This window comes from Pangasianodon hypophthalmus, chromosome 11 (genome assembly GCF_027358585.1).
Source record: "Pangasianodon hypophthalmus isolate fPanHyp1 chromosome 11, fPanHyp1.pri, whole genome shotgun sequence".
NCBI lineage: Eukaryota > Metazoa > Chordata > Actinopteri > Siluriformes > Pangasiidae > Pangasianodon > Pangasianodon hypophthalmus.
Window position 1 is genome coordinate 17,662,205 of NC_069720.1, and position 24,767 is coordinate 17,686,971.

General features: G+C 40.0%; 1 protein-coding gene across 3 annotated transcripts in view; it reads left to right on the top strand.

The window, feature by feature from the left end:
* Nucleotides 1-24,767, top strand: part of anos1b (anosmin 1b) — a 39,113-nt gene that overhangs the window by 4,426 nt on the left and 9,920 nt on the right. For 2 of the 3 annotated variants that reach the window (XR_004579126.2, XM_026929958.3), the window contains exons 2-8: nucleotides 2,943-2,990; nucleotides 13,922-13,984; nucleotides 15,003-15,210; nucleotides 15,696-15,880; nucleotides 17,964-18,093; nucleotides 20,402-20,583; nucleotides 24,155-24,293. Coding sequence is in view for 2 of the 3 variants with exons in the window: in XM_026929958.3 (XP_026785759.3) it covers nucleotides 2,943-2,990; nucleotides 13,922-13,984; nucleotides 15,003-15,210; nucleotides 15,696-15,880; nucleotides 17,964-18,093; nucleotides 20,402-20,583; nucleotides 24,155-24,293 (955 nt within the window). In the remaining variant the exon portion in view is untranslated. The remainder of the gene's footprint in view (nucleotides 1-2,942; nucleotides 2,991-13,921; nucleotides 13,985-15,002; nucleotides 15,211-15,695; nucleotides 15,881-17,963; nucleotides 18,094-20,401; nucleotides 20,584-24,154; nucleotides 24,294-24,767) is intronic. The other variant, XM_034309006.2, reaches the window with a different exon arrangement.

The window sequence follows — 24,767 nt, forward strand, 5'->3', positions numbered from 1 at the left end:
GCACTTTTCGTTTTTACTTTCATATGGCCGTGAGTGACCGGTCAGCTATAAAGCTTGTGGGACAAAGAAAGGCCATGCTCATGAATATGAACATGCAGTGCTATGCAATGCATTTACAGCATTCTTAGCAACTGATTGGTCAGTTGCTGGTCGCAGTGGTTTAAATTAGGCTAGAATTGACTAAATTTGTTAGAAAATATTTTGGGCAGGTACAAACAAAAATAATAACTGCACAAGCGGAATTAAAAAAAAAACAGTCCCTTGCAATTATGAACTCAAGTGATTTAAGTGAGATTGAGGAACTGTCAACCAGAATTCACACACCATAATGACAGTGCTATCCTTTCTCTCTCTGGGTTTTTCCAGTGTTTCCAGGGGTTCATTTTTAACAACAACAAAAGAATCTTCCATTTTAGGCCATGCCCACTTCAGGTTTAAGCCTGAATACACATACATATCTGGAGCACTAAACAGATCCCAATAATGGCATTATCTGTTATCTTCAATATATTTGCTATCTACTTCTGATTCTTCTTCTGATTCTATAGTACCTTCTGCTTATTATGCCTTTCAAATGCAACATGACCATCGTAATGGAGATGTACATGTTTTAAAATATGAATGTCAGTTAGTTTCTCCTCAACTTCTATCTGTAAAATATTTGAAAGCTAGCAGAAGTGTTGTGACTACTTGGCTTAGAATTGCATGCAACTGTAATTTCAGCTGTAGCAAGGTCATTACACCCGTCAGTTGACCCTACATGCATGAAGCAGGGCTTCACAACTAGGTCTTTCTGATTCTCTCTTCTTGTGTCCAAATGAACTCTTCTTGTCCACATAAAAGCCTGCAAACATTCAGCTGCCACAATCACTCATGACTCTCCCCGTTGGAGCAGTCGAATGGGGCTGCTTGAATGTGCTTCCTTTTTAACATCATGCTTCATAAAGCAAAGATCAAGAGTCAGCTCTGTTTGGTATTTGGGATGAGAAAACCCCAGACAGAAACCATTACAATCAAACCACGTTGTTCAATGATCATCATAATGGCAGAATTAGGAAGTTAAATGTAAATGTTGAGCGCATAGACAAAGAGCTCCATCTCTCTGTCCCTGAGGGGTTAAACCCTGCAACAATTTCATGCGACATTTTTGCTGTCAGATGTCATAAAGTGTGTTTAGATATGTTGGCTCGTGTGTTTTGTGGTATGGAGTTTTTCTCTTTTGTGCTTGGAGCTGAAACAGCTGCACATGTGGTATAGGGGCTGAGAACAAAGGGGCGGCCGCCAGGCTGAGTGACGCAGCTTAACACAGCCTATCTGACAGCCTCCCTCTCTCTCTCTCTCTCTCTCTCTCTCTCTCTCTCGCTCTCTCTCTATTCTGCCCTTTTTTTGTTTAGATGCTATCTCTCTGATGACTTCCCTCTCCCTTCTCTGAGGGTTTGTCTCATGTAAGCCAAAGAGCCAAAAATAAATTCCCATGAATGATGGCAGTTTGCATGTTGTGTGAAATAAGCCACCAAATGGGGTACAAACAAACAGAACAAAGGCTTATGTGTTTGGGTGTTAAGGCCATGTGCTGGTCTTAGCTTTTGCAGCTGGCTGTGTGGAATGCCAGAGGTCATGGATCGAATATGTACCATGTGTCATGTGTGTAGCGTGTGCATACAGTTTGGTCAAACTTCATCAAAAGTCATAGATGCTGTGGATGTCAGTGAAGTGTACACACTCCATTGTATTATGTTTCATATATTGTTTCAATCAAAAAACCTGACAATGAGGTAAGCACATGCGAGTCTATTCATCAAATGGCTATTCAAATATAAAATATGTATCTTGTACAGTTGCACAAATGCAAAAGACTCATTAAGGATTTGCGTTTCCATCCATCAGAGCTTTGCTATGAATAGGAAGCACCTCTGATGACTCACAAAGGTTAATGCTCTTAAGAGGCAACAAAGGCCTTACTCTGCCTTAGGCAAAGATTTAATCCTGTGTCTTAGATTTATTAATCTGCATTAGAGTACATTTTTCTCTAAGGCCCCAATATTGAATCTAGACTTATACTGATGTGCTTTTCATTGTTTTTCACCTGTTTGGCATATGAACCTGTTACTGTTTCTGGCCTGTAGTTTCTAGGTGTGGGTTTTGGCTTTTCATATGGAACGATCATCAATAAGGATTTAAAAGGGTGATGTAATCTCTTGGGATGATGTTGCGTTCCAACATTCCATTCGAGATCACTTTTTTGGACCTCAGGACAGTCTCTCAAACATAATGGGTTTTTCTTTTCTCCTTAAGAGCTTATTAAGACCTCACAAAGGCAGCGTGGGAGCTCGTAAGTGGCATGAGCTGTGTTTGCGGAGGATAAATGTTGGTTGCCCAGAGGGAGTGTTTAGAGAGAGGTAATTAACCCTGCTTAGAGGGACAGAATCTGTGCTGGTGCTCTGTGATTTGTTTTAGATAGCTGTTTATGACTGACGCTGCTTGTGTTTTCTGTTATTTTAGTGAGACTGTTACAATTTTCCTTTATGGAAGTGGCTGAATGTCATTTTGAATTGTCCAGGATGTTCCAGCTTGGACCAGAAAGAGAGCTTGAGTCAAAACACAGACACTTTTCACTATGATTAGCTTCGTTAGTCACATTTAATTCCCGGCTGCCAGTTTTCCAGCAGTCTGTGTGGTTAGAGGTTGACGTACACTAGAGGTCATGGCGTTGGCGTGTGGTTCTCCCGTGTTTGTATCTAGTCTGATTCATCCGTGCCCAGTGCACTTCCTCACTCTGGAAACAATTCTGGTTTCAGCCTACAAATGATGACATAAGAACCAAATATAATGTAGAAATATTACAGTGAATCGGAAAACACATCATATGAAAAGGTCTGTGTTCTGTGGCTGCTAAAATTAAAGTTTGCATAATTAATTATTTACCATCTTTTTTTTTACAGAGTGATGAGGTTCTGGGCTGGTGCGAAAGCCATAGGAGATGTGCTCAGGTAAGAAAGCTGATGGCCGTTGCATTCACATTCTTTTCTCATCTGAAATCTTTTTCATATAATCTTTCACACCAGCTCGCTCGACATCATTCAGTGCAGTGAAACACTGTCCATTTTGAAGAAATGCCAAAAGGTCATTGTTTTTATATGAACTATACTGTAAGCACAGCTCAGCTCATGAGTCATGACTGAAAACCAAAAGAGGGTGAATTTAATGTGCTCAGGGACCCTGTCTTGAAGTCAAGGATTATGTTAAATACAATTTCCACTGTCACAGTATTGCAGATTATTCTAATTGCTCCAGCACCAGGGTTTTTGATACAATGAACATATTTAATAGGGTGCTTTCGTAGAAAATGTTCCAAAATGGTTATGATACAGTGTGTATGGCTTCCGTGGTTTTTATTGCAGATAACTTTTTGGCATGTGCTGTTTGACATTTCTATGTAATATATGAAAGCCGGTATTTAATTTGATGTCTCTGAAAGCAATAGCAAAAGAGGAGGTTGTAGGAAATTCATGGTGCTCTTCTTTGTCACTACACCACCAAAAGGTGTTAAAACACATAGTTGAATTGGACTCAAGCTAGTGAGACTGCCTGAGCAGCTGTCTGAAAGAGGAAACTACCCTTTTCCTTGTTAAATGTCGGAATGTTTTACTTGGTCATTGGACCTCATTTTATATTAAATGAGACATTTGTTCATTGCAATTTCTCCACAAAATCCCTTGATATGCTTGCTATGGTTCATTTTTCAATGAATGTAGAAATGATATAATAAATATATTATACAATGTATTGTAAAATACAGGCAACGGTTGAATGCTCCAACATTCAATTTTGCAGAATGAAATGATATGCAGCACTAATTGTTCTGTAATAAGCCAGTAAACATGGTTAGGTCGTTAATAGTAATTGCCTAAGCCAGACATCTTTGGCTGCCTTCTCCGGCGCTTGCCCTGAGGGAGCAAGGTTAAACGTGCCTGAAAAAGGTAGAGCTTTTCCCCCGTGAAGGCTGAATTTCTCACACCAAGCACTTGGGCTGTTCTAATTGCTTTCAGATGGAGGTGATTCTCCTGCAGTCCTTCCAATAATAGGTAAAGTAAATGTTGTGCTTCTTGTGAAAATAATGAGAGCCATTTCACATCCTCCTGGGCTGAGCAGCCTCTCATAAAGGGCCCTTGACATTAGCCCTTGTTTGTTCACTTAAAGCATGTGTCAGGGACACCTTTTTAAAAAAGTAGGCTAGGTCCCTGCTTGTGCCATTTAAAAAGGAAGCCATGTTTCCATTCTTTTCTTCTTTTAATTACATTCTGCATTAATATAAAGTTTACCCAGACTAATCTGCTACTGAAAAAAATCAATTTAGCCAGGATTGAGTACAAAAACGGCTTTTGTAAGGAACCTGATATCATTCCCAGAGGCTCATCTATGTGACCAGAGCTAAGGAAAAAAATGTGACGTCCAATATTCCTTTCAGTGTGGCTTTGCTTCACACGCACCTCTCTACAGTTCTAGACCTCGACTAACCTTGGTTTCTGAGAGCCTGCTGTTTTAATGGACAGCTTAGAGGAAGCTGGAGGCCTTGTATATACCCCGCTTCCCTCTGTTAACCAGAGTTTGGATCCCTGCTTCCCATCCCCCCATTTGGCAGGTGAGCTGCAGGCCTGGTAGCTGACCCGACCCCCCGGCCTGGTCACTGAGCTGAATCATTGGGGGCAGTTGGTGGAGGGTCGCTCCCTGTGTGGCCACCTCTCTGGGGGAATCTCTCCAGCTGACCGTGGTCTCAGCTCTCTTTTAGCCCTGTGGAGATGGCATCTCCAGCCAATGTTGACCTAGCAATTTTCCATTTTTGTACTGAGAGCAGAGAAACTCTTTGTGTTTTTCTAGAACTTTTGCATTGCCCTTTGCGTCCTTTGAAAGCGTCACTGAGGAGTCTTAATTGATATTGGAAAATTGGAAAACTGCCTCAAACAAAAGATGTTATGACTTTAAACTTGAATTTATTGATATTCCAGCTTCAAAAGTTCATTTGGAGACTGCGGTGTTACTCATGTTCTACACACATTTGTCATCGCCATGTAATTTTACTCCTATTACAGTACATTCAGGTAGTTCACACTGAGAGTTTTGGATTCGTTTTCCAGATTTCTCTGATTAGTTGCTTCTCACAAGCTTCAAAGATGCTCTATTTATCAAGTCGCAAACGACATTTCAAAAATATTTAAAATAGTAATAATTCAGACTAGAAAATAAAAATGTACAATGCTAAAAACTTTCCAAGTCTCAGTGTTTCTGGATTGAGCTACCTTTATCTCAGTGACTCAACCTTTAGCACTCTGTTGTGTGTGGCCTGCGGATACCTGATCTGAGTTAGATCAAACTCACACACTTGCACACACACACACACACACATACACACATACATACATACATACACACGCACACACACACACAGTTATCTCCTATGTAACCGTGAATATGTTGCAGATCTTTAGAACACCCAGGTTGTTCCCACAGTAGATCAGCATGAATTGTATTCATCTGCTAACTGCTGATTTTAAACTGCATTAAGCAACGGGTGTTTTCCACTTCAGTTGGTGCCCTGCGTGACACCATAATGACCAGCTTGTGCCACATTCAGCTGCGAGCGGGCTTTTTAGCCGTAAAGGTATTTACACAGCACCGCACGTATACTGGACGTTTGTGGAATTTTACAACGTTCCCTCTGTGAATGAAAGATGTTCTACATATGGTTTTTGTCATGGTAGGTTTGGAGCCCGAGAGCGTTGAAATGTCAGTATACCAAACCAGAACCTTCAACCTTTCATGCTTTTCAGGTGAAATGAAAATGTTTAAACCAAAAAGAAAGGAGGCCAAGAGGTGATCATTGGATTGCTTGCTTAAAAAGTGAGGTCCAGGATGATTTATTTCCAAAGAAAATCAAATATTACTGTGTTAATTTCTTCCATATTGGCTGAGTCATGTGTCTTATTATTACTGATATGACTTTACATTTTATTTCCTACGCCCTACTGGTGTTAATAACAAAGAAAAAATTCAAGACTGTGTCTAATGTATAGTTTTCCCATGTTGTTAATGTCTCAAAAAAGCTACGGTTTTCAGCGAAATTAAAAAAATATGTTCCAGCACATTTAAATGAGTGCTAAATGGAGTTCAAGTGTTTTTACTTGAACCGTTTATTATTGGTTCATTTTTGGCACATGCCTTCATTCCAAGGTGATTTTCAAGGTCATTTACACTTTACACAATGTATTTTACTGTACATACATAGGATGTAGGTTACGCAAAATTGTACTTGGATGTGTATTTTGTCATTTAGACACTAAATTGAAAATATTAGGCTATATTAGAGCCATTTTTCATGGTGTTTGAATGAAAAAGCATCCATGCCCTGCAACTGACCCATAGTCTATTCATAAAATTTGAAAATGCCTGAAAGAAATTTTATATATGTTATCTTCCGTGCAACGATCTATTATATGATGTTTTTTTTATTGTCTGATGCCACTTATTTCTTATATTTCTTGGCCTAATCAGAACTGCATGACATTGTTTTGCTAAACTAAATCACCATCTGCAAATGAGCCAATGTTATAGTGGTTTTCAACTGCTTACATTTTCATGTAGAGTTTCTTATGTCCTTTTTTAGTAGAGGTATAAATCCTAATCCAAAGTTTCAAACTAAATTCATATTCTTTGTATTTTCGTGGCTTTCAGTGTACAAAACACCAGCTCTCTGCTTAATATTCTGATTAATGGTCCAGGCTCCAGTGGAATCATTTTTTTTTTTTTTTTTTTTTAATGGTCCCCATAACAAGTGGCCCACAGTCCCACAAACCCTGTCTCATTGTTTTAGGTGTTGCTACAAATCTCCCCTCGCTGTTGTTCTGAGGTCAGTGCTCTCTATGTACTGGTTAAAGGAAAAAAAAAATTTCCAGAATGTTTTGAAGTGAATTATTGAAATATGTCTCCACAATACATTAACTTATTTTATCCTATAATGGGAGGCAACTTGGCCAAAATGTGGGCTCATGTCTTGGCTAAATACATAACATTTTTAAAAATACAGTCACAAAGCTTCAGAAATCACCCCCTACATCCGTGGCACAGCCTCAGACCTAGTAAATATATTGAAAAAGCTGAGCAATTGGTGAATTTTCTCTTTAAGTTTGGACACACAAAGGGAAAATGACAGGAGTGTCAGATCGTATACCATCCACTGCTTGTCAAAGAAGGTCACTTTATAGTGACAGCTGGAAAAGCCTTTGTTTTTAGGGTACAAAGGGTGTCATGCACCAGCCCTGTTATGGCTTTTCTGTGCTGTGGTGGACATTTGGAAATGTATAGGTTTCTGTTCGTAGTGCTTGTATAAATGAACTTTTAGGCTTTGGCTTTGATTTAGGGATTTAAACAGCCATAAATGGATTTAGCTGGAAAAATCCATACGACATCCCCCCTCGTTGGTACAGGACAGATTGTTAACAGAGCCTGTGGTTCTCCAACTGCTCGTTGAGTCTGCCCTAGCTGATCAAAAGACTGGATTAGAGCATTAGGAATGAGGATGTTTCCTCTCCACAATGTAAACAAAAAGCAAAGGGCAAATAAATAAACCAGGCTTAGCATTGCTGTTGAGGTTCACGGGCAGGCCAAGCTGTCATTTTCACCCACAGTAGTTCAGGAGGCTAATCCTGTTCTACATTTGCTACTGATTTAGAAATCAGCCACCCGAAAAGTAATGGTCGATTTGTGAACAAGCAAGTCACAACTTCTTTAACAAATGTCAAGAGTGTTTATGATCACAGTCAATCCAATAATGTCGGGGACATTAAAAAAACAGTTCCTTAAAGCCATTTGGAGGCTTAAAAATGACCTTAAGTATGTATGACTGGAACCAAGCATACCACACACTCATCAAAACCAACGAGTATTTACTATTAGTAGTATTTTCTTTTCAGTAATATAGTGCCAGGAGTGGCCTTTAACTTTTACAGAGAATTAGAAAAAATTAAATGGCCATGAATTATTTGTGCCAAGGCTACAATATATGATCAGCAAGTGCACAAAGTAAAAAAAAATGGAGTAATTCTGAGAATCGGATTTATTGAAGTGCTATTGCTTTTTAAATGTGGATGGTACTGATGGTACTACATTTTAAGGTCAGCGTGTCCGTTTTTTTGCCTGGCCGTGTGCATTAAAGCCAGTGTGTTAGAGGTGAAGACAGATGGAAGGTTCGGTCATTCTCGGCTGGTTTGTTCATCTGGTGAATATCTTTTTTACTGAAGGACAGTTGGCTTTTATCTTTTTGAAGGGTTTTCCATATTGTCCTTAATGTGTTCCAGTCTACCCTTCCCTCACACATTTTTCCACTACGTGATAGGATCACATTCTTGCACCAGGTAATGAAAACAACCAATCAAAAGGCTTAAAAGGCAAGATTTATGACTTTGGCAAGTGGCACCATATAGATGTCTAAATATTTGATTGAAGTCCGTGAAGCTTACCATCCATCATCGACAATGTCTACTGTCCAGCAAGGTCGATTTTAAACAGTAACACATTTCTGGCCCTGACAAATCATGACGGCGTTTGTCTCTGGTGTACCTCACCAGTGTATCTGTATCACCAAAGTGAACGCAACATCATCATGCATGCTTGCATGATCTATAGCGCCGGCTTCCTTCCCCAGCGTCTTTGGTTTCACATATGGTTTGTACACCTGGTTCACCTTAAAGTGCTGAAGTTAATACAGCGCATGGTATCACTTCCTCTAATTTATAGACTGGCACGTTAGTTTAGCATTTTGAACAAGCACTACAGCATTACAGCAGGCAGATGTAAGTTGGCACGTGGACAGAAGAGCACATTGGTGATGAGGCCACTGGGAGATTCACATATATTGCCCACACATCTACTGTACTGAGAAAAGACAAGAAGGACGGGCTATTCTGGAATTTTTGGATAAAGACTTTGTGGCTAGGCACACAGACTTTGAAATTCCTGAGGAATCCCAAGTCAGGATCCCGAGTTTTTGCCTGGCCAGAGCAAAATGGAAAAACAGTGACTCTGTTATGCTGTGCATGGCATTTTACTGGCAGTGTTTGGGTCTACTTGTCCTCTTATAGCGCCTCTCCATTCAACAACACCTCTCACCATGGCTCGGCTACAAAAATTGAGAACCCAAGACTATCCGTATCCTGTCTGAGTGCATGTGTCACTTTGTCGTCACATAACTCTGTGAAAGTAGGAGTTCCTCTGTTTGGGATTTGCGTCAATTAGAAGTTAGGAGATTTTACTTGGATGAAATGTAAGATCAACCTACATAGTGATCAGAATACAATACCGTGGATAAATAAATAAAACCGAAAAAGAAACATTACTTTTTAAAACAGCTTAAATGATGTAAATTGCTGGCCTCTTAAATCCGCCAGAAAAAAGGATTTTTGAAAAGAGTGAGAAACTTTGGCAGATACTTCTCTAGCCTACTACTGAAGATTTTTGTGCCAGTAGAGAAACAATTCCAGCCAGAGACATTAATCAGGACAATTCTGTGCAACTGTTTGATTAATTGATTGTCTGCACTATTTTTAGTTCTACCAGTATATCCCAGCTCGGCTCGCACGGTATACGAATTTGGTACAGTAAGAAGGGTGACCAAATTCAGCATGAGTACTTAAGTATGGCACAGCTTGCATGACGGTGATACTAGTGACCATGTGGAGGATTATGGGTAATTTGCCAAGCTGAAACATTTCCATCCTGATGGGAGTGGTCTCATCCAGAAGTACACTGCCCCCGTTTACAGGGTATGAGGTCTCACTGAATGGTTTCATGAGGATTGAAGTTATGTACATCATATGCTATGGCTTTCACAGTCTGCAGCTCTCAACTTGTGAGATATTGGAGCTGTGTGTTGGAGAGTGCTCTCCATCACCATCCTCAAAACACCAACTGAGGAAAAATCTTTTGGAAGAATGGTGTTCATCCCTCCTGTACAGTTCCAGAGAGTTGTAGAATGGATGCCAAGGCACACTGAAGTTATCCTGGCAGCCCAAAACATTACTAAGACACTTTTTGTTGGTTTCCTTTAATTTGTCACCCATCTGTATTAGAACTATTATTATTTCCATGAATTATGGAAAGGCTTCACTTTATGACTCTTTCTTTTTTCTGTAGCTGGAACAAGAAGCCTGAATTCAATTGTTCTCTTAATTGTTGCTTTATTGGAAAGTCTTATTAAACAAGAGCATAAATGTGTTGGTGAAGTTTAAAGTTTTAATGTAGTCAATAAAATGTCAATAAAATGTCTAGACTTCTAGAAAATAGTTTAGCATCTGAATCTTTGGCTTTGCAAAAGACACATAAGGTCACATATGGTGCTTCTCATAATTTTATCAGAAACTTCCTCTACTTTGCTGAAATATCTGCATTTTCTCTCTGTCAATGAAGATTAAGTGGCTTTCACCGGGCACAAAGATCCCACTAGGCCAGTCTGTCAGTGGCTAGTCAATACAGCATGACAAGGCCAAAGAGTCAGCTTTGCTCAGAAACAGAATGTGTCTAAGCGAGCGTGATGAAGACCAGCAGAGGAAGCAGTTTCCGTCCCTGTGGGATGCCATCATATAAACACTCAGGTTGAACTTGATGTTCAGTAATAATCCTCTGGGCCTTGTCATGGAAATGGAATGCCACTAACATCCCTCAGTGAATGATCATTTTCGTTTCAGAGTGCGATTTTGTTAAGTTTAAACATGCAGAATACCATAGCATGGTTCACAAATATAGTCACAAATGTATTTAATGCAAGAGTTTGTTTAGACTAAAGCATATTAGACTGTGGTTAAGCTCAGCTCCTTATACTTGCATTTCGACTTCCAGATGTAGTCTGTCATCCGTCCATCACCACATAATGGGACGCTGTCTGTTAAGTTGGTGCCCTATGCATTAGAGAAATTAGTCCCTGATAACCTGTGTCAGGCTCAGACTAAGCACCGCATACCTGTTTAGTTGTGATGAATATGCGAGTTGTGCTGTGGAGGCAGCAGGAAGGAGAACAACTTTCCTATAATGGAGTCCAGCTCCCATGTGCAGGTCTTTATTGGCACTGAGTTTACCACTAACCCTCTTTCCACACCCTCACCGGAGAGTGTTGTCACATTGATGGCTTGCAGGCATTGTGTGTTTGGGAGTGCGGAGTATGTTTAGTTGAGAGGGGGTGGTGGGTTTTGGTTTTGAAGTGCTGGGTGTGAAGGTGACCCATGAAGGCTGTCAGCAGTTGTTAGATGGAGGCAGTGCATGCACTGGTCAATCTGGCCTTGGCTTTGCAACCAGATGCTTGTATACTACATATATGTGTCTTTTTTATTATATTACATATCTACTTTCTTTCACAAAGGGTTTTTCACTAATACATATATTTCCATAGCAAAATATTGCTACCCACATGCTTAACCATATCCCTAACCTTAACCTTGGTGTTGGGTTTTCTGTAAAAAAAAAAAAAGTCCTACAGCATGATGTTTGATGTTTATTATCTGTGTGTTTATTACCCTCTCACCACCACCATTTGGTTTATAGGAACATTTGGTCCTCAAAAACACAGGAAAAGAGTGCAATCACACACATAGGTCCACTTTCATCTCATTAAACTGCGTTATATTAGAACTTATGATAGGTTGAATTCATCGTTCAAATAGACCTTTAAAAATTTTTCGAATGTTATTAACAAAAATCAGTATTGCTGATAGTGAACAATATATTCTCTGTCGAAATTCCTACATGTTCACTTTTGCAATCCTTGTGGCAAGACCATGTTGATAGGACTCAGCATGACTGACTGATAAATCAAATTTACACATTTGCTGTGATTATTTTTGCAGTAAAGTGACACCTTTGTCTGTTTTCCCATAAACCAACCCCCCCCAACCCCCCCCCCCCCCCCCCCCTTTCGTAAGGCAGAGTGCACTCTGCGGGGTTTGGCCAAGTGAAAGCCGTCTTTTCTCCAGCGGAGAATAGATGGTGGCAGATGTTGAAATAATCCATCAGATAACACACAACAGATGTCTTAATATTGTCCGGCTTGTACTGGAGACGACATGAATGACTAGGGCTGGCCCGGTGAGGCAGAGACAGAGGCTTGCCGGGAGCGCACATGTTTGATAGATTAGAGGGGACTGAAGTAAGCGGAGTGCAAAGAGGAAAGAACGGGAGGACTGAGACTAAACACACTACTGTACACACCCTTTCCTGTCAGTGTGACACTATAATCTATTATTTAAGCATTAGTGATGTGTAAGGTTAAACAGAATATTTACTTTTTTATTAAATATTTATTTTACTTCATAACAAGAAAGAACTCTTGACTTAAGATCTGTATGTAAAACAGTTCTTACAGGCTTTTACTTCCCTGGCTTTGCCCTGGCGATGAAGTGCATGAATTCAGTTGAAGAAATAGTCCAATGCTTGAAGCTACTTCATCAAAATAAATTATTTTGTTAAAAGAACCAGTCTTTCCCACAGGATGGTGGGAGCATGGCTTCTATGTTTTACCAAATGAAAACACATTATAGCAGGGTTCAAAGACACCTGATTCAACTTCAATAAGTTACTAAGTTTAGTAGGACTCTGGGACTCCAGCACTAGAATAGCAGAACCCCGGATTAAAGCTAGTTAGGTTCTGTGTAGGAAATAGGAAATCTACCTATTGCCTACACAAGATGTTTACAAACTTAAGAAATTAACATTCTTATACCAAATTAAGATATAAATCTATGGTCCATACACACGTTTCATCACTCCTGTATGATCAACACGTACATCTAATTACTGAGTGATGGGTGCATTTCTTTAGCTGACAGCCAGAATGAATTTTGCACTGAATGGCCACCACACTAACAGTTAGCTTGCTATCCTGTTGTCATGATTACATCCTTAGACACTGTCTGGACACTTTAATAGAAACAAAACTTGACTGTTAAAGATTGGAAAAACACCACCTGGTCTTTGTCCAATCTTCAGCTGTCCAGTTTGGGTGAGCCTGTGTCCACTGTAGCGTCAGATTCCTGTTCTTGGCTGACAAGAATGGAAACCAATGTGGTTTCTGCTGTTAGAGCCCATCTGCCTCAATGTTTGGCATGTTTTGTGTTTTGAGATGCTTTTCTGCTCACCATGGATGTAAAGAGTGGTCATTTGAGCCTTACTTTCAGCTAGAACCTGTCTGGCCTCCTCCTCCTTCTTCCTTGACCTCTCTCATCAAGAAAGTGTTGGATGTTTTTCGTTTTTCGTGTAAATACTAGAGACAGTTGTGTGTGAAAATCCCAGGAGATCATCAGTTTTTGAAATACTTAAAACAGCCCAACTGGCTGGTCACTGAGATGACATTTTATCCCGTTCTGATCTTTGATGGGAACATAAACTGAAACGCTTGACCTACTATATATCTGCCACTTTAATAGCTAACTGGATAATTGCATGAACGAGCAGGCGTACGAGTGGTTCTAATAAAGTGGTAAGTGTATTGCTCATATTTTCCCAGTTTGACATGATTCTAGTCTGCCATGCCTAGTCTGGCCTGTGAATAACCAATATCTGACCAACAGAGAGGCATGGCCTTTACTTCAGGACACTTTATTTTCACAGTCAACTGATTTCTGAAAAGAACAATTGCCACTTACTAATATGGATGTCAAATTTCCACACTATAGCAGGAAAACAGTTATTAAGGTTTCTAGGGTGTGTTTTGTAGTACTTTAAAAAAGACTAAATTGCAGTGGGTATTTATGAGGTCGATTGGTTTTATGATGTTAGGTTAAGGTTGTTTGGCATATTTGGCTGCACTGTTTACTATTTTTCTCCCTTACTCAATGGCTGGTTACATTCCATTCTCAGGTCTGTTTTCTTTGTTTGTCTGCAGTGCCTACAGCCATGCAAGGAATTATGGGAAACCAGGAGAGTTCTTTCTCACAAGTTTTGCGAGGTAAGCCTTACCACGGAAAGTCTGTTTCAGAGTGCCAATGTGTTTGAGTGAATCAGTGGAGCTAAAACCAGCAAAGGATGAACACTAAACCACAATGGGATATGAGATGTATATAAAGAACATAACAGTCGTTAACCTGCTAGGAGATGATGCATTAGCAGACGGAGCCAAGAGCTCTGAACATGATGTATGTGCATGTTTGGTAGAACGTCCTCCTGGGATTCAATTTCACCCATATCAGGGAGCTATATGAGGAAGATTGTGAGCCAACATATAAAGTTACTCTGTGATGCTCTGTGATTTAAAACATAACAAGCCTATATGTGCATGTGTGTATATGTGTGTGTGGAATGGAAAATTGAATCACATTCATATTATCCACCTGGCTCCTAGGTTCAGATTTGATTACACTCCTTTAATCCTCTTCTGCAGAGTGGTGAGGTATTAAGAGAAGAAATCAAACAGACAAAACAATGTAATAGTGCACTCAGAAAGTATAATAACTGCTCAAATTGAATCCTGAATTTTCAATATTCCTCTAAAGCTGCTCAGGGTAAAAGTGCAGTACAGCGGCAGTATATTAAACCCATTGGATAATAAGTACTCTGGTGTAATTTTCAATCTCTCTGTATTAGAAACAAGCTGCATGCTTTGTTGTTTCCCCAACTGTGTGATTCACCCGATGGAAGAAACATGTGCCTTGCATCAACTCAGAGAAGCATTGAGTTAAGTAATTCTTGGAGATGTTTTGCAAATGAACAGTTCCAGAGTGCCTCGGTCAGGAACCTCGCAGCCAGATTTGTCCTCAGAAGCGGAGCTCTGTGTGCGTCAAGTCTGTTTCGGGCTTAAAGTTGTGCGGTGCCAGCATTGGCAGCAGAGTGACATTGCGAGCACACGCCATTGCTCTGCCTCATACGGAACCGCTATGGTCAGGGAACGTGGGTGGGTGTCTGCTGCTAACCACTGTATCTCCTGCTCTGTCTCTGTCTCTCTCTCTTTGTCTCTTTTTCATAAAAAGAAGCACCACGAGTGTGTGACCAGTGCTGAGTTCTTGCAGTCACTGCAGATGCAGAAGCAGGGCGATTGTCCTTCTCCTCAAAGAGCGTCAGGCTTTGCAGCCGCCTGCGTGGAGAGCTGTAGCGCCGATCGTGAGTGCTCTGGCTCTAAAAGGTGCTGTTCCAACGGATGCGGCCACACCTGCCAAGCACCAACCAACCTTTATAAAGGTATGATATTCTGTCTGAAAGTACAGTATATGAATTACTGGGCTTAAGTGCAGCCAAATCCCCATGCTTTTGCTGATCAGTTAAGATCAATTGTCAATCAGCAAGAGTTAAAGATATAAAACTTAACCTAGCAGGCTCCAACAAACAAGAATATTCTGCTGATGGAAAGTTTAAGAATTCCCGAAAAAGAACTGACAAAATTGGACGAATATTCTGTGACAATATAAGATGTCCCAATAATAACAAATATCTACAGCACACCAAACCAGCGTTTTGGTTTCTTGGTGTTCGTTGGAGAATGTTAGATCTGTATGCTCTGTATGCTCTAATACTCTGAACATCAATGATCCATTTTTATGTTGCACGGTAACATCACGTCATTGAATTGATTTACAGTCACATTCTCTTTCCAACCATTTTTAACATGCAGAACAAGTAGGACATTAAGTAGGTGCTTCCCAGCATGTGTCGTCCTTGTGTCATAGGCGTCCCCCTGAAGCCAAGGAAAGACATGGCCTTTTTAGAGGACCAGTACGGACAGCTGGAGGTGACATGGATGTCTAAGTTCAATGTGTCTATTGAGCCAGTGCTGTATATTCTGCAGAGGAGATGGAACCATGGCATTCATCCCAGCGAGGACGACGCCTCACCCTGGCACACTGTTATGATGGTAAGAGAACACTACTCCGGGGCAAGTTTTCCACAAACGTACTTCACACTATCGTCATCTGTGCCTGGATCAGAATGACGTTTATTTTCTCTGCGTGAGTGACAGTATTCTGGTTTTTGGATCCTTTGAGACAGCATTCAAATACTGGAAGTTAATTTGTATAGACATTTCAGAGTTTACAGCTATGATAATGGAAATACTTGGACGGATTGCATACCTAAGTGGTCCATTAGTATGAACTCTATGATCTATAATGTAGAACATTTAGTCCTGTAAAACCTCCAAAATGCCAAAAGGCAACTGTTATCCAAACTACATCATTGAAAGCTTTTCTCTTCTTGAAACCATCCTTTATACAGATCATCTTTCATGATTGTCGACTTTTATTTGAATCTGAAAAGAAAACATAGAAATGTAAAATCAGAAATGTATTATGTTTCAAATAAAAAACTACAGGCCACGTGTACAGATGCGAGCAATACTTTTTAAAGTAAAGAATATATATTTCACAGGTATGCAAATTTGTCAAAAACCAGCACACAATGTTTGTTGGTAAGCAGCAGTTGTTCACAACAATTGTTAACAACAATTGTTCAACAATTGTTCAATCAATCGTCCAGTTTCAGTGAGTCTGTGCCCAGTGTAGTCTCAGATTTCTGTTCTTGGCTGACAGGAATGGAACCTGAGATGGTCTTCTGCTGTTGTAGCCTCAAGGTTTGATGTGTTGTGTGTTCCGAGATGCTTTTCCACTCACCATGGGTGTAAAGAGTGGTTATTTGAGTTACCATAGGCTTCCTGTCAGCTTGACCCAGTCTGGTCATTCTCCTCTGACTTCTTTCATCAACAAGGCATTTCTGCTTACTGGAACTGCCATTTACTGGATTTTTTTGTTTTTCACAGCATTCTTTGTAAACTCTGGAGACTGTTGTGTGTGCAAATTTCAGATCAGCAGTTTCTAAAATACTCAAACCAGCCCATCTGGCACCATCGGCCATGCCATGATTGGATGTTCGGTGTGACCATTAACTGAAGCCCTTGACCTGTATCTGCATGATTTAATGCATTGGACTGCTGCTACATGATTGGCTGATTGGATAATTACAAGAATGTGCAGGTGTATAGGTGTTCTGTAAGAGTGTATACTCTTTATACATTACTTTATGTATAGCAAGGAATTTCATTGCTATACATTCCCCATGTTTTTTTGAAATAAAATGGTTATATTAGGTATGTAGTTGATTGTTAGCCACTCAAACGTGTTAGCAGACTCCAGTGAGAATTACCATGTTTTTTTTCTGTTTGTAAACCTTCTTAGATCATGCTGGATTATTCTCTTTTTTGATAGTCCACATTGGAAAGGGTTCTTCACCTGTGTGGTTTTACGTTTTGCTTTTTTTCTTGCTTTTAACTATTGTCACTTATTGAATTAGTCTGCTTATTTCATCATCATGATAGCCTGCTTTCCTGGCATTAAAACCTCCCTTGTCCTCATGTCTAGAATAAACTCTAGACTGTGTGTTAGTTCTTTTGTGCATGAAATAATGAAATGACAATGTAAGCAAACAGCCCAATGTCAAACTGTAATAGACTGTATACAAAAAAATCTCTCTATTTCATTCAACATGGAGATGCCTTTGAATTAAAGCTGACATTTTGCGCTTTAACCTAATAGTTGTTGATTCCTTATGAAATCCAGATCCAATGTGCTGGAATATAGAGCCAAAACGACAAAGGATTGTGTCACTGTCCAATTTCTTACAGATTGTATTCTTTAGCGGATACTCTCTGAGAGGCTCTGAGCTCATCCAGGGACATGATTTCAACAACTCTTAATTGGGGCTTTAAATTTCAAACCATCAGATCAAGAGACCTTTGAAACAAATAGTCCATTGTCATCTCCATTTTCTCCCAATAGGAACTGCAAGGTAATGGATAGGAACATATAAATAGTGCTTTTCAGCAGGTCTAAGAAGATCTTCTTGCAAACGATCAACCAGTCATTACAGCACTGATGGAGTCCTTTCGTCTGATTTGTCTTAATTAAATCTACCATGACCTTTCTCTCTCTTTCTCTCTCTGCCAGACCATGGAAGAGCGGGCCTTGCTGAAGGATGTCCGGCCCCACAGGTGGTACCAGTTTCGGGTGAGTGCAGTGAACAGCCAGGGCACACGTGGCTTCACCACTCCCAGCAAGCACTTCTTCTCAACACGAGGTAAACCGCTACACTTTTTTTGACAAATTATATTTCAGTGAAGATTTACTGCATCTACTGGCATTTTGATCAAGTCTGCACATTACATTTTTTGGTCAGCCGCTCAGTAACGTGGGCAAAGCCTCAGTGTAGATTGCTGGGACACCGCTGAGTGAGAGGAGTTATGGGGAGTTACAGACAGACTTGCAAATCCTTCACAGCAGTTCAGCAACACTGCAGAGTCAGCCGTCTTTGTAAAACTGGCCTGCCTGAAACCAGAGCAGTCCACAGCCTGTACATCATCACAGCCCACTCCACTCAACTCTCTCACACTCCCACGTACACACACACACACCCAAACACATACACCCCATCTCTCATGCTGAGAGTTTGGCGAGTCGACATTGTGTCAGATTTTAAACATGTTTTAGTGTATGGAGAGATGCTCTGGGATAGACTTTTCCATGGATGCAGCAAACAAACACACAGGGACAAAAACGAGAACGTGCTTAGTATGAGATTTTCTTATTGTATCTGTTTTTGCTTTTTGTTTTGTTTAGACTTATTTGTTTGATTACAATTTATGGTGCAGTCAAGTTTCTCAGGGACGTGCTTCACATCGTCTCAGACCACAGGGGTGCTTGATTTGGCACGTTCCAAAAGTGAGTCTATTGAAAGGCCAAGTCCAAGCTATAATTACATGCAGACTGAAGCCATCATCAGTAATGACTCAAATCAATTCTTGTTTTATTTTTAAAGATTACCAGCACTTGGAACGATGTAGAGAATAAAAAAAAAAATACACAGCATTGAAAGTCCTTTGTTGATGCTTATGCAGATGCTTTTGGCCTTTTTCATTGCTGAAAATGACGTCTGTCGCTAATTCACGATTTGCCATTTTCTGTGGGAAGCACAGCTTTGGTCATATTCTGTTAAATTCTAAGAGTATAATACATACTTAAAAAGAGTATAATACATACTTAATAATACTTTGTAGGGCCCTTTTTTCACCATATGGCTCTCTTTCCCCCTTCCTTGGGGTCACAAAACATGCAACTTTCATCAAATTGCCAAGGGACATCTGAGTGGCAGGGGTGCGGGGGTGCATGAAGAATGCTGAAGGTCGTAGGTCACGTGCGTAGCTGCCATTACTCAAGGATATCTGGAGATGAAAGGTTCCTCCTCCGAGGCTATATGACTCGGTGAGGAAAAATCCAAGTGACAGTTTTCCACTTGCGACCTTAAAGCAGGCAGCAGGGCCACGTGTGTTGATCGGGGGTTGCCTCACAGCACGAAATGGAGCCTTTGTTTTCGCAAGGATGCTGAGAGTTTGGAAGCCCACCCTAAAGGCCATCTGCAGTAACTGTTTAAGTGTTTACAGTAGATAACACTGCTCTCTCATGCCTGGTGGAAGTGAAATCAGATTGCTTTGTTTCAAAGCTAAAACGCGTTCCAGGTGAAACATTAGTTGCCGAGGTGCTGCTGATAGCAAAAAGTTATGTTGATTTTCTGTCTGAATATTTCCTCATGTTTAGTGCTGGTTTAATGTTTTATGTAGATTAAGTCAATATTGGAACAATATTGTAGTTTGTGTACATTGGGTGTCTAGCAACTTTCCAAAATATTGTGATGAGGTAGAACTGCTATAAAATGTGGAGCAGATCTCTATATGTGTTCAGGCAACATGACTTCAACACCACTGGTTGCGTTGTTGTGTGGAAGGCTTATCCACCCCACCCAGTGGCAAGAGACTGAGTCTCCATTCATCATATATCTGTTCCACTGAAGAGTCATCCACCATGCATACACACACACACAATGACACACATGCACTTACACATATGGCCTGCTGAGCTGTGGTGCAGGCTTGCGAAAACATTCCATATGCAGCCAAGAACCATGAAAGACCATGGAAGCAGAATAACAGAGACAAAAATGACAAGAAGACAATGACATCCAGTTCTGTTTCCAATGACATTTAATTGTAATTCTGGCATACAAACTCCAGTGCGTTTTCTTTAAATTATTAGCTGGTGCATTGAATAAACCCAATTTAATTGGGTGTTACATCCTACTGAGCTCCTTCCTCTGGCTACATAAAAGAGGAATAAAAAGTGAACACAGCAGCGTTGCATTGTCAGACAGCTTTTTTCATTGACTTCAGTCTTCATGGACCTTGCAGTTTCCATGAGTTCTTGATTTGCATCCTTCTCTGGCTCACATGGACTTTCTCCACTCCCTCTGGCTATAGGCCACATCAAGAGAGCACAAATAAACGTGATCAGATTCAGCAATCTAAAATGCACGTTCTCTTTTCTCCCCACTACAGACCCGTTGCCCCCAGAGAGGCCGCAGAACATCAGCACTGGGAATCAGACTGCGAGCGCTGACGGCAGGGTGATCGTGCTGCTTCGCTGGGACCCCCCCAGAGAGGGAGACCTGCAACTCCACCATTACAAAGTGACCTGGAGCGGCCCGAGTGGAAAGGAAAGCAGCAGGGTCGTAGACGGGGTAAGGCTTCCCCAGTGCAGCTCATATCTCATCTCCCTCAGAAGCCAAGCGGTGCTCTAACTCTGGCTTCCAGCGCTGACCATATTTTTCTGTCTCACCTTCACTGCTAGCCGGCGGGAGGTTTTTTGCATTGAATATATCTTTTGAGAGTGGAAAATGTGTTTTGGAGTAAAACGAGGGCGAGCAGTCATGCCAAAGCCCAATGAGGTCCTCTGAGGTTCTTTAGCTTTCCCCAGCTGTTGAGGTTTATGAATTATCTGTTTGTATCCTTCACTTAAGGAAGTCATCTGGCACCTGCAAAGATAGGGGACTGTTATCCTGTGAACCCTTCAGGCTGAGGAAGTCCTAAATCTAAATTGGATCTTAAGAATTTATCTTCATAGTTTCACCATAGCTGTTCAGGCTCGTAGTTTTAGCCAGCATTAGCTTGCAGGTGTTGAACTCATGTGCACCACCTGCATCCTAATAAAGCGCTAGAAAGTGTATTTATTTCTCCGCAAAGCCTGTAGTACAAAGACGCCATCTGCTCTTGTGATCATCGTATTTTACTGTAACCTAAGCACTCTCCTTGAAGCCGCAACTCTCAAATGGTTTTGATTAGGTAATTTGTTTTTACAATGCAATAACTTCTGGGTCTGAGAAAGCCATCCATTGCACTGAACAGTAGCCTATAAAGAAGAGCTATTTCAGAGACACAGGGTTCAAAAAATAGTGATTTCCTTTAAGCAAAACCTATTCAAGATGTAAAAAAAATCATTTTTGTACCGCCTGGAGTTGAGAAATATTTTCATCCATAAAACACAGTGGAGTTAAAACAAAATAGACCACAACTTTATATCTTTGTCATCCAAGCATGAAATGAGCTCAGAAGTATGCACCATTTAACACAATGACGATATTAGTCCAACATAAGTATCAAGCTCTTTTCTTGCTCATTTGTCTGAATGGATAGGTTAACAGAAGAAGACAGGTTGATGGTGGAATGTGATACAAGACCAGAATCTGTATAAGCACTGCCAAATCCACACTGACTTTTAACGGTTGACCGAAAGACCACTCGCACACCCTTAAAATCACATTATGTTTTTTTTTTTTATTCCATCTCCATGATAGAGATGATAGAGATGGGTCTTCCACCACAAGATTGCTAGGAATTTTTACAAGGGCTCCCACATCATTCCCACATTGAAGAGCAGCAGCCAAGGCAATTCCAGCCACATTTTACTCCATTTATTGTGAATTAAGGCAAGATAGACACTAGTTGTGAAAGTCTACAATACAGTGTAAGTCCTCCATTGTATCCAGGAATCCAGGACTCATCTGCTTTAGTATGGGTTCTTCCTTCTTGTATCTGTGCTGCATAACTTTCCCTGACCTCATCAGTAAGAGAAAAATTTTACCAAGAGCCAGGCAGGATTTACAGAATGTTAGACCACTTGTTATGAGCTGCACTATAAAAATGTTTGTGTTGGAGCCTGAAGCATTTACGTGGAATATTCAGCGACGGGCTAGTTGAGATTTTTTTTTTTTGTACAGCATGTAAAAGGAAGCATTGAAAACAGAGCGAACGGGTCTAAACTGGACTCCTGATGAAGATTTATAACATTACTGTAAAAGCAATGAAAAATCATGGTATCAGGGAGAAATTAGTCTTAAATGGCAATGCAGCATCCATTTCCTATTCCTTACCTTAATCACTGCGACAATACACACTAATCTAACTTCATACCAGCAACAAAAGGGCTATTTCTACTAACAACGAGCTCATCTTGTGTGGGTTTGGTCTGAGCAGAAACTCAATTTCCCATTGGACCATGAGTTAAAATAGAGTTCAGATTCTGAAAGTCATAACATATGGCTCCGTGGTGACATGGGAGGGCTTCATGAAAGTTCCACTGGGCTCGTTTATCTGCACACTTGTGAAACACATGTTTTGGCTATCTGGAGAAGCATGGACATATTAAAGCTCATTATTCACCATTAATGTCACAAATCCTGCATCTCAGTTACCTCAACTGGAGAATCAATGGCTCTCCTACTGGCTAGTCTGTTTGGTCTACAGCTGTAGGGACAGAAGACCTGTTTAGATTTCTGCTTAGATATCCTGTCAAACATAGTAAGAAAAGCAAAATATATACTTAGAAGATAGAACAAACACAGCATGCCTATTGTCAAATATACTGGAGTCTGTGCTGTGATATGGTGATCTTGGTAAACAGTTAACCTTTAATAAATGTAAAGTGAATACTAACAATACCACCATCACCAATGTTATTACTATAATTACTACTGTTACTACGACTAGTAGTCATAGTAGTAGTAGTAGTGTATTAGTAATTCGTGTACTGTTACTATTTCTTCTACCACTACTGCTACTACTACTGTTGCTGCTTTTATTATTACTACTACTACTACAACTACTACTTCCGCTACTACTATTATTACTGTTACTAGCAGTATTACTGCTCTTATTATTACTACTACTACTACAACTACTACTACTGCTATACTATTATTACTGTTACTAGCAGTATTACTGCTCTTATTATTACTACTGCTACTACAACTACTACTACTGCTATACTATTATTACTGTTACTAGCAGTATTACTGCTCTTATTATTACTACTGCTACTACAACTACTACTACTGCTATACTATTATTACTGTTACTAGCAGTATTACTGCTCTTATTATTACTACTACTACTACAACTACTACTACTGCTATACTATTATTACTGTTACTAGCAGTATTACTGCTCTTATTATTACTACTGCTACTACAACTACTACTACTGCTATACTAATATTACTGTTACTAGCAGTATTACTGCTCTTATTATTACTACTGCTACTACAACTACTACTACTGCTATACTATTATTACTGTTACTAGCAGTATTACTGCTCTTATTATTACTACTACTACTACAACTACTACTACTGCTATACTATTATTACTGTTACTAGCAGTATTACTGCTCTTATTATTACTACTACTACTACAACTACTACTACTGCTATACTATTATTACTGTTACTAGCAGTATTACTGCTCTTATTATTACTACTACTACTACAACTACTACTACTGCTATACTATTATTACTGTTACTAGCAGTATTGCTGCTGCTACTGTTACTACTACTACTACAACTACAACTACTACTACTGCTACTACTACTACTATTACTGTTACTAGCAGTATTGCTGCTTCTGCTACTATTACTACTACTACTACTACTGTTATTACTGTTACTAGCAGTATTGCGGCTACTACTACTATTACTGCTACTACTAGTAGTATTGTTAGTGCTACTATTACTATTACCACCACCACTTCTACCACCTCCATTACTACTACTACTACTTCTACTAATAGTAATAATGAAGTATCAATGAAATAAATAATATTATATGTAATGTACTTCGAGATTGAAGGTTGAAAGTCAAAATAAAAAATGTTATAGAATTATTTGTTGTTGTTGTTGTTATTATTATTATTATTATTATTATTATTATTATTGCTACTTACCTGTCTGGACCTGTGTTTTTCCCATGTTCCACAGACTCTGACGGAGATGGAGCTGGGAGGACTCCAGCCAGACACACACTACATAGTGAACATTCAGGCAGTTTCTTTCTGGGGACAGAAGCGGTTGAAGAGTGGCCGTGCACAGATCTCCTTCAAAACCGCTGCTTCCACCGGTAAGGGCTGGATCTAAACAAGTGCCATTTGTGTCTGTTTCTGCTTGTTTGAACATAATTTAGCTGAAGAGCTTTGGAGAGCTCATGTAGTTTAATGAATTATTTTGCAGGTCTTAGCCCATGCTTTAAGCTTGAAGCCAAAAACATAAATTAAACAGGATGGCTGTCAGATGTGAACATTTGCTGACTTTGTTCTCATCTCCCCTTAGCTATTAATCAGCATTGTCATTGATGATCATGCAATGTCAGGGCCATTAAAAACACAGGAAACCTTTATTGGAGGAAGCCTCTCATGTTGGAACAGTGTCTCCTTACAGGGGTTTACTTTTTGGCACCTAAAACAAGGTCATTTTTCCTCAGATGAAAGGAGTTAACCTGTCGTACAAGTAGCAGTTTCCTGGCATATATCAGCACTCTGGATCAGTTCTTATCTGTGTTCAGTTGAATTGGGGGTCACTAAAGGGAGTCTTAACA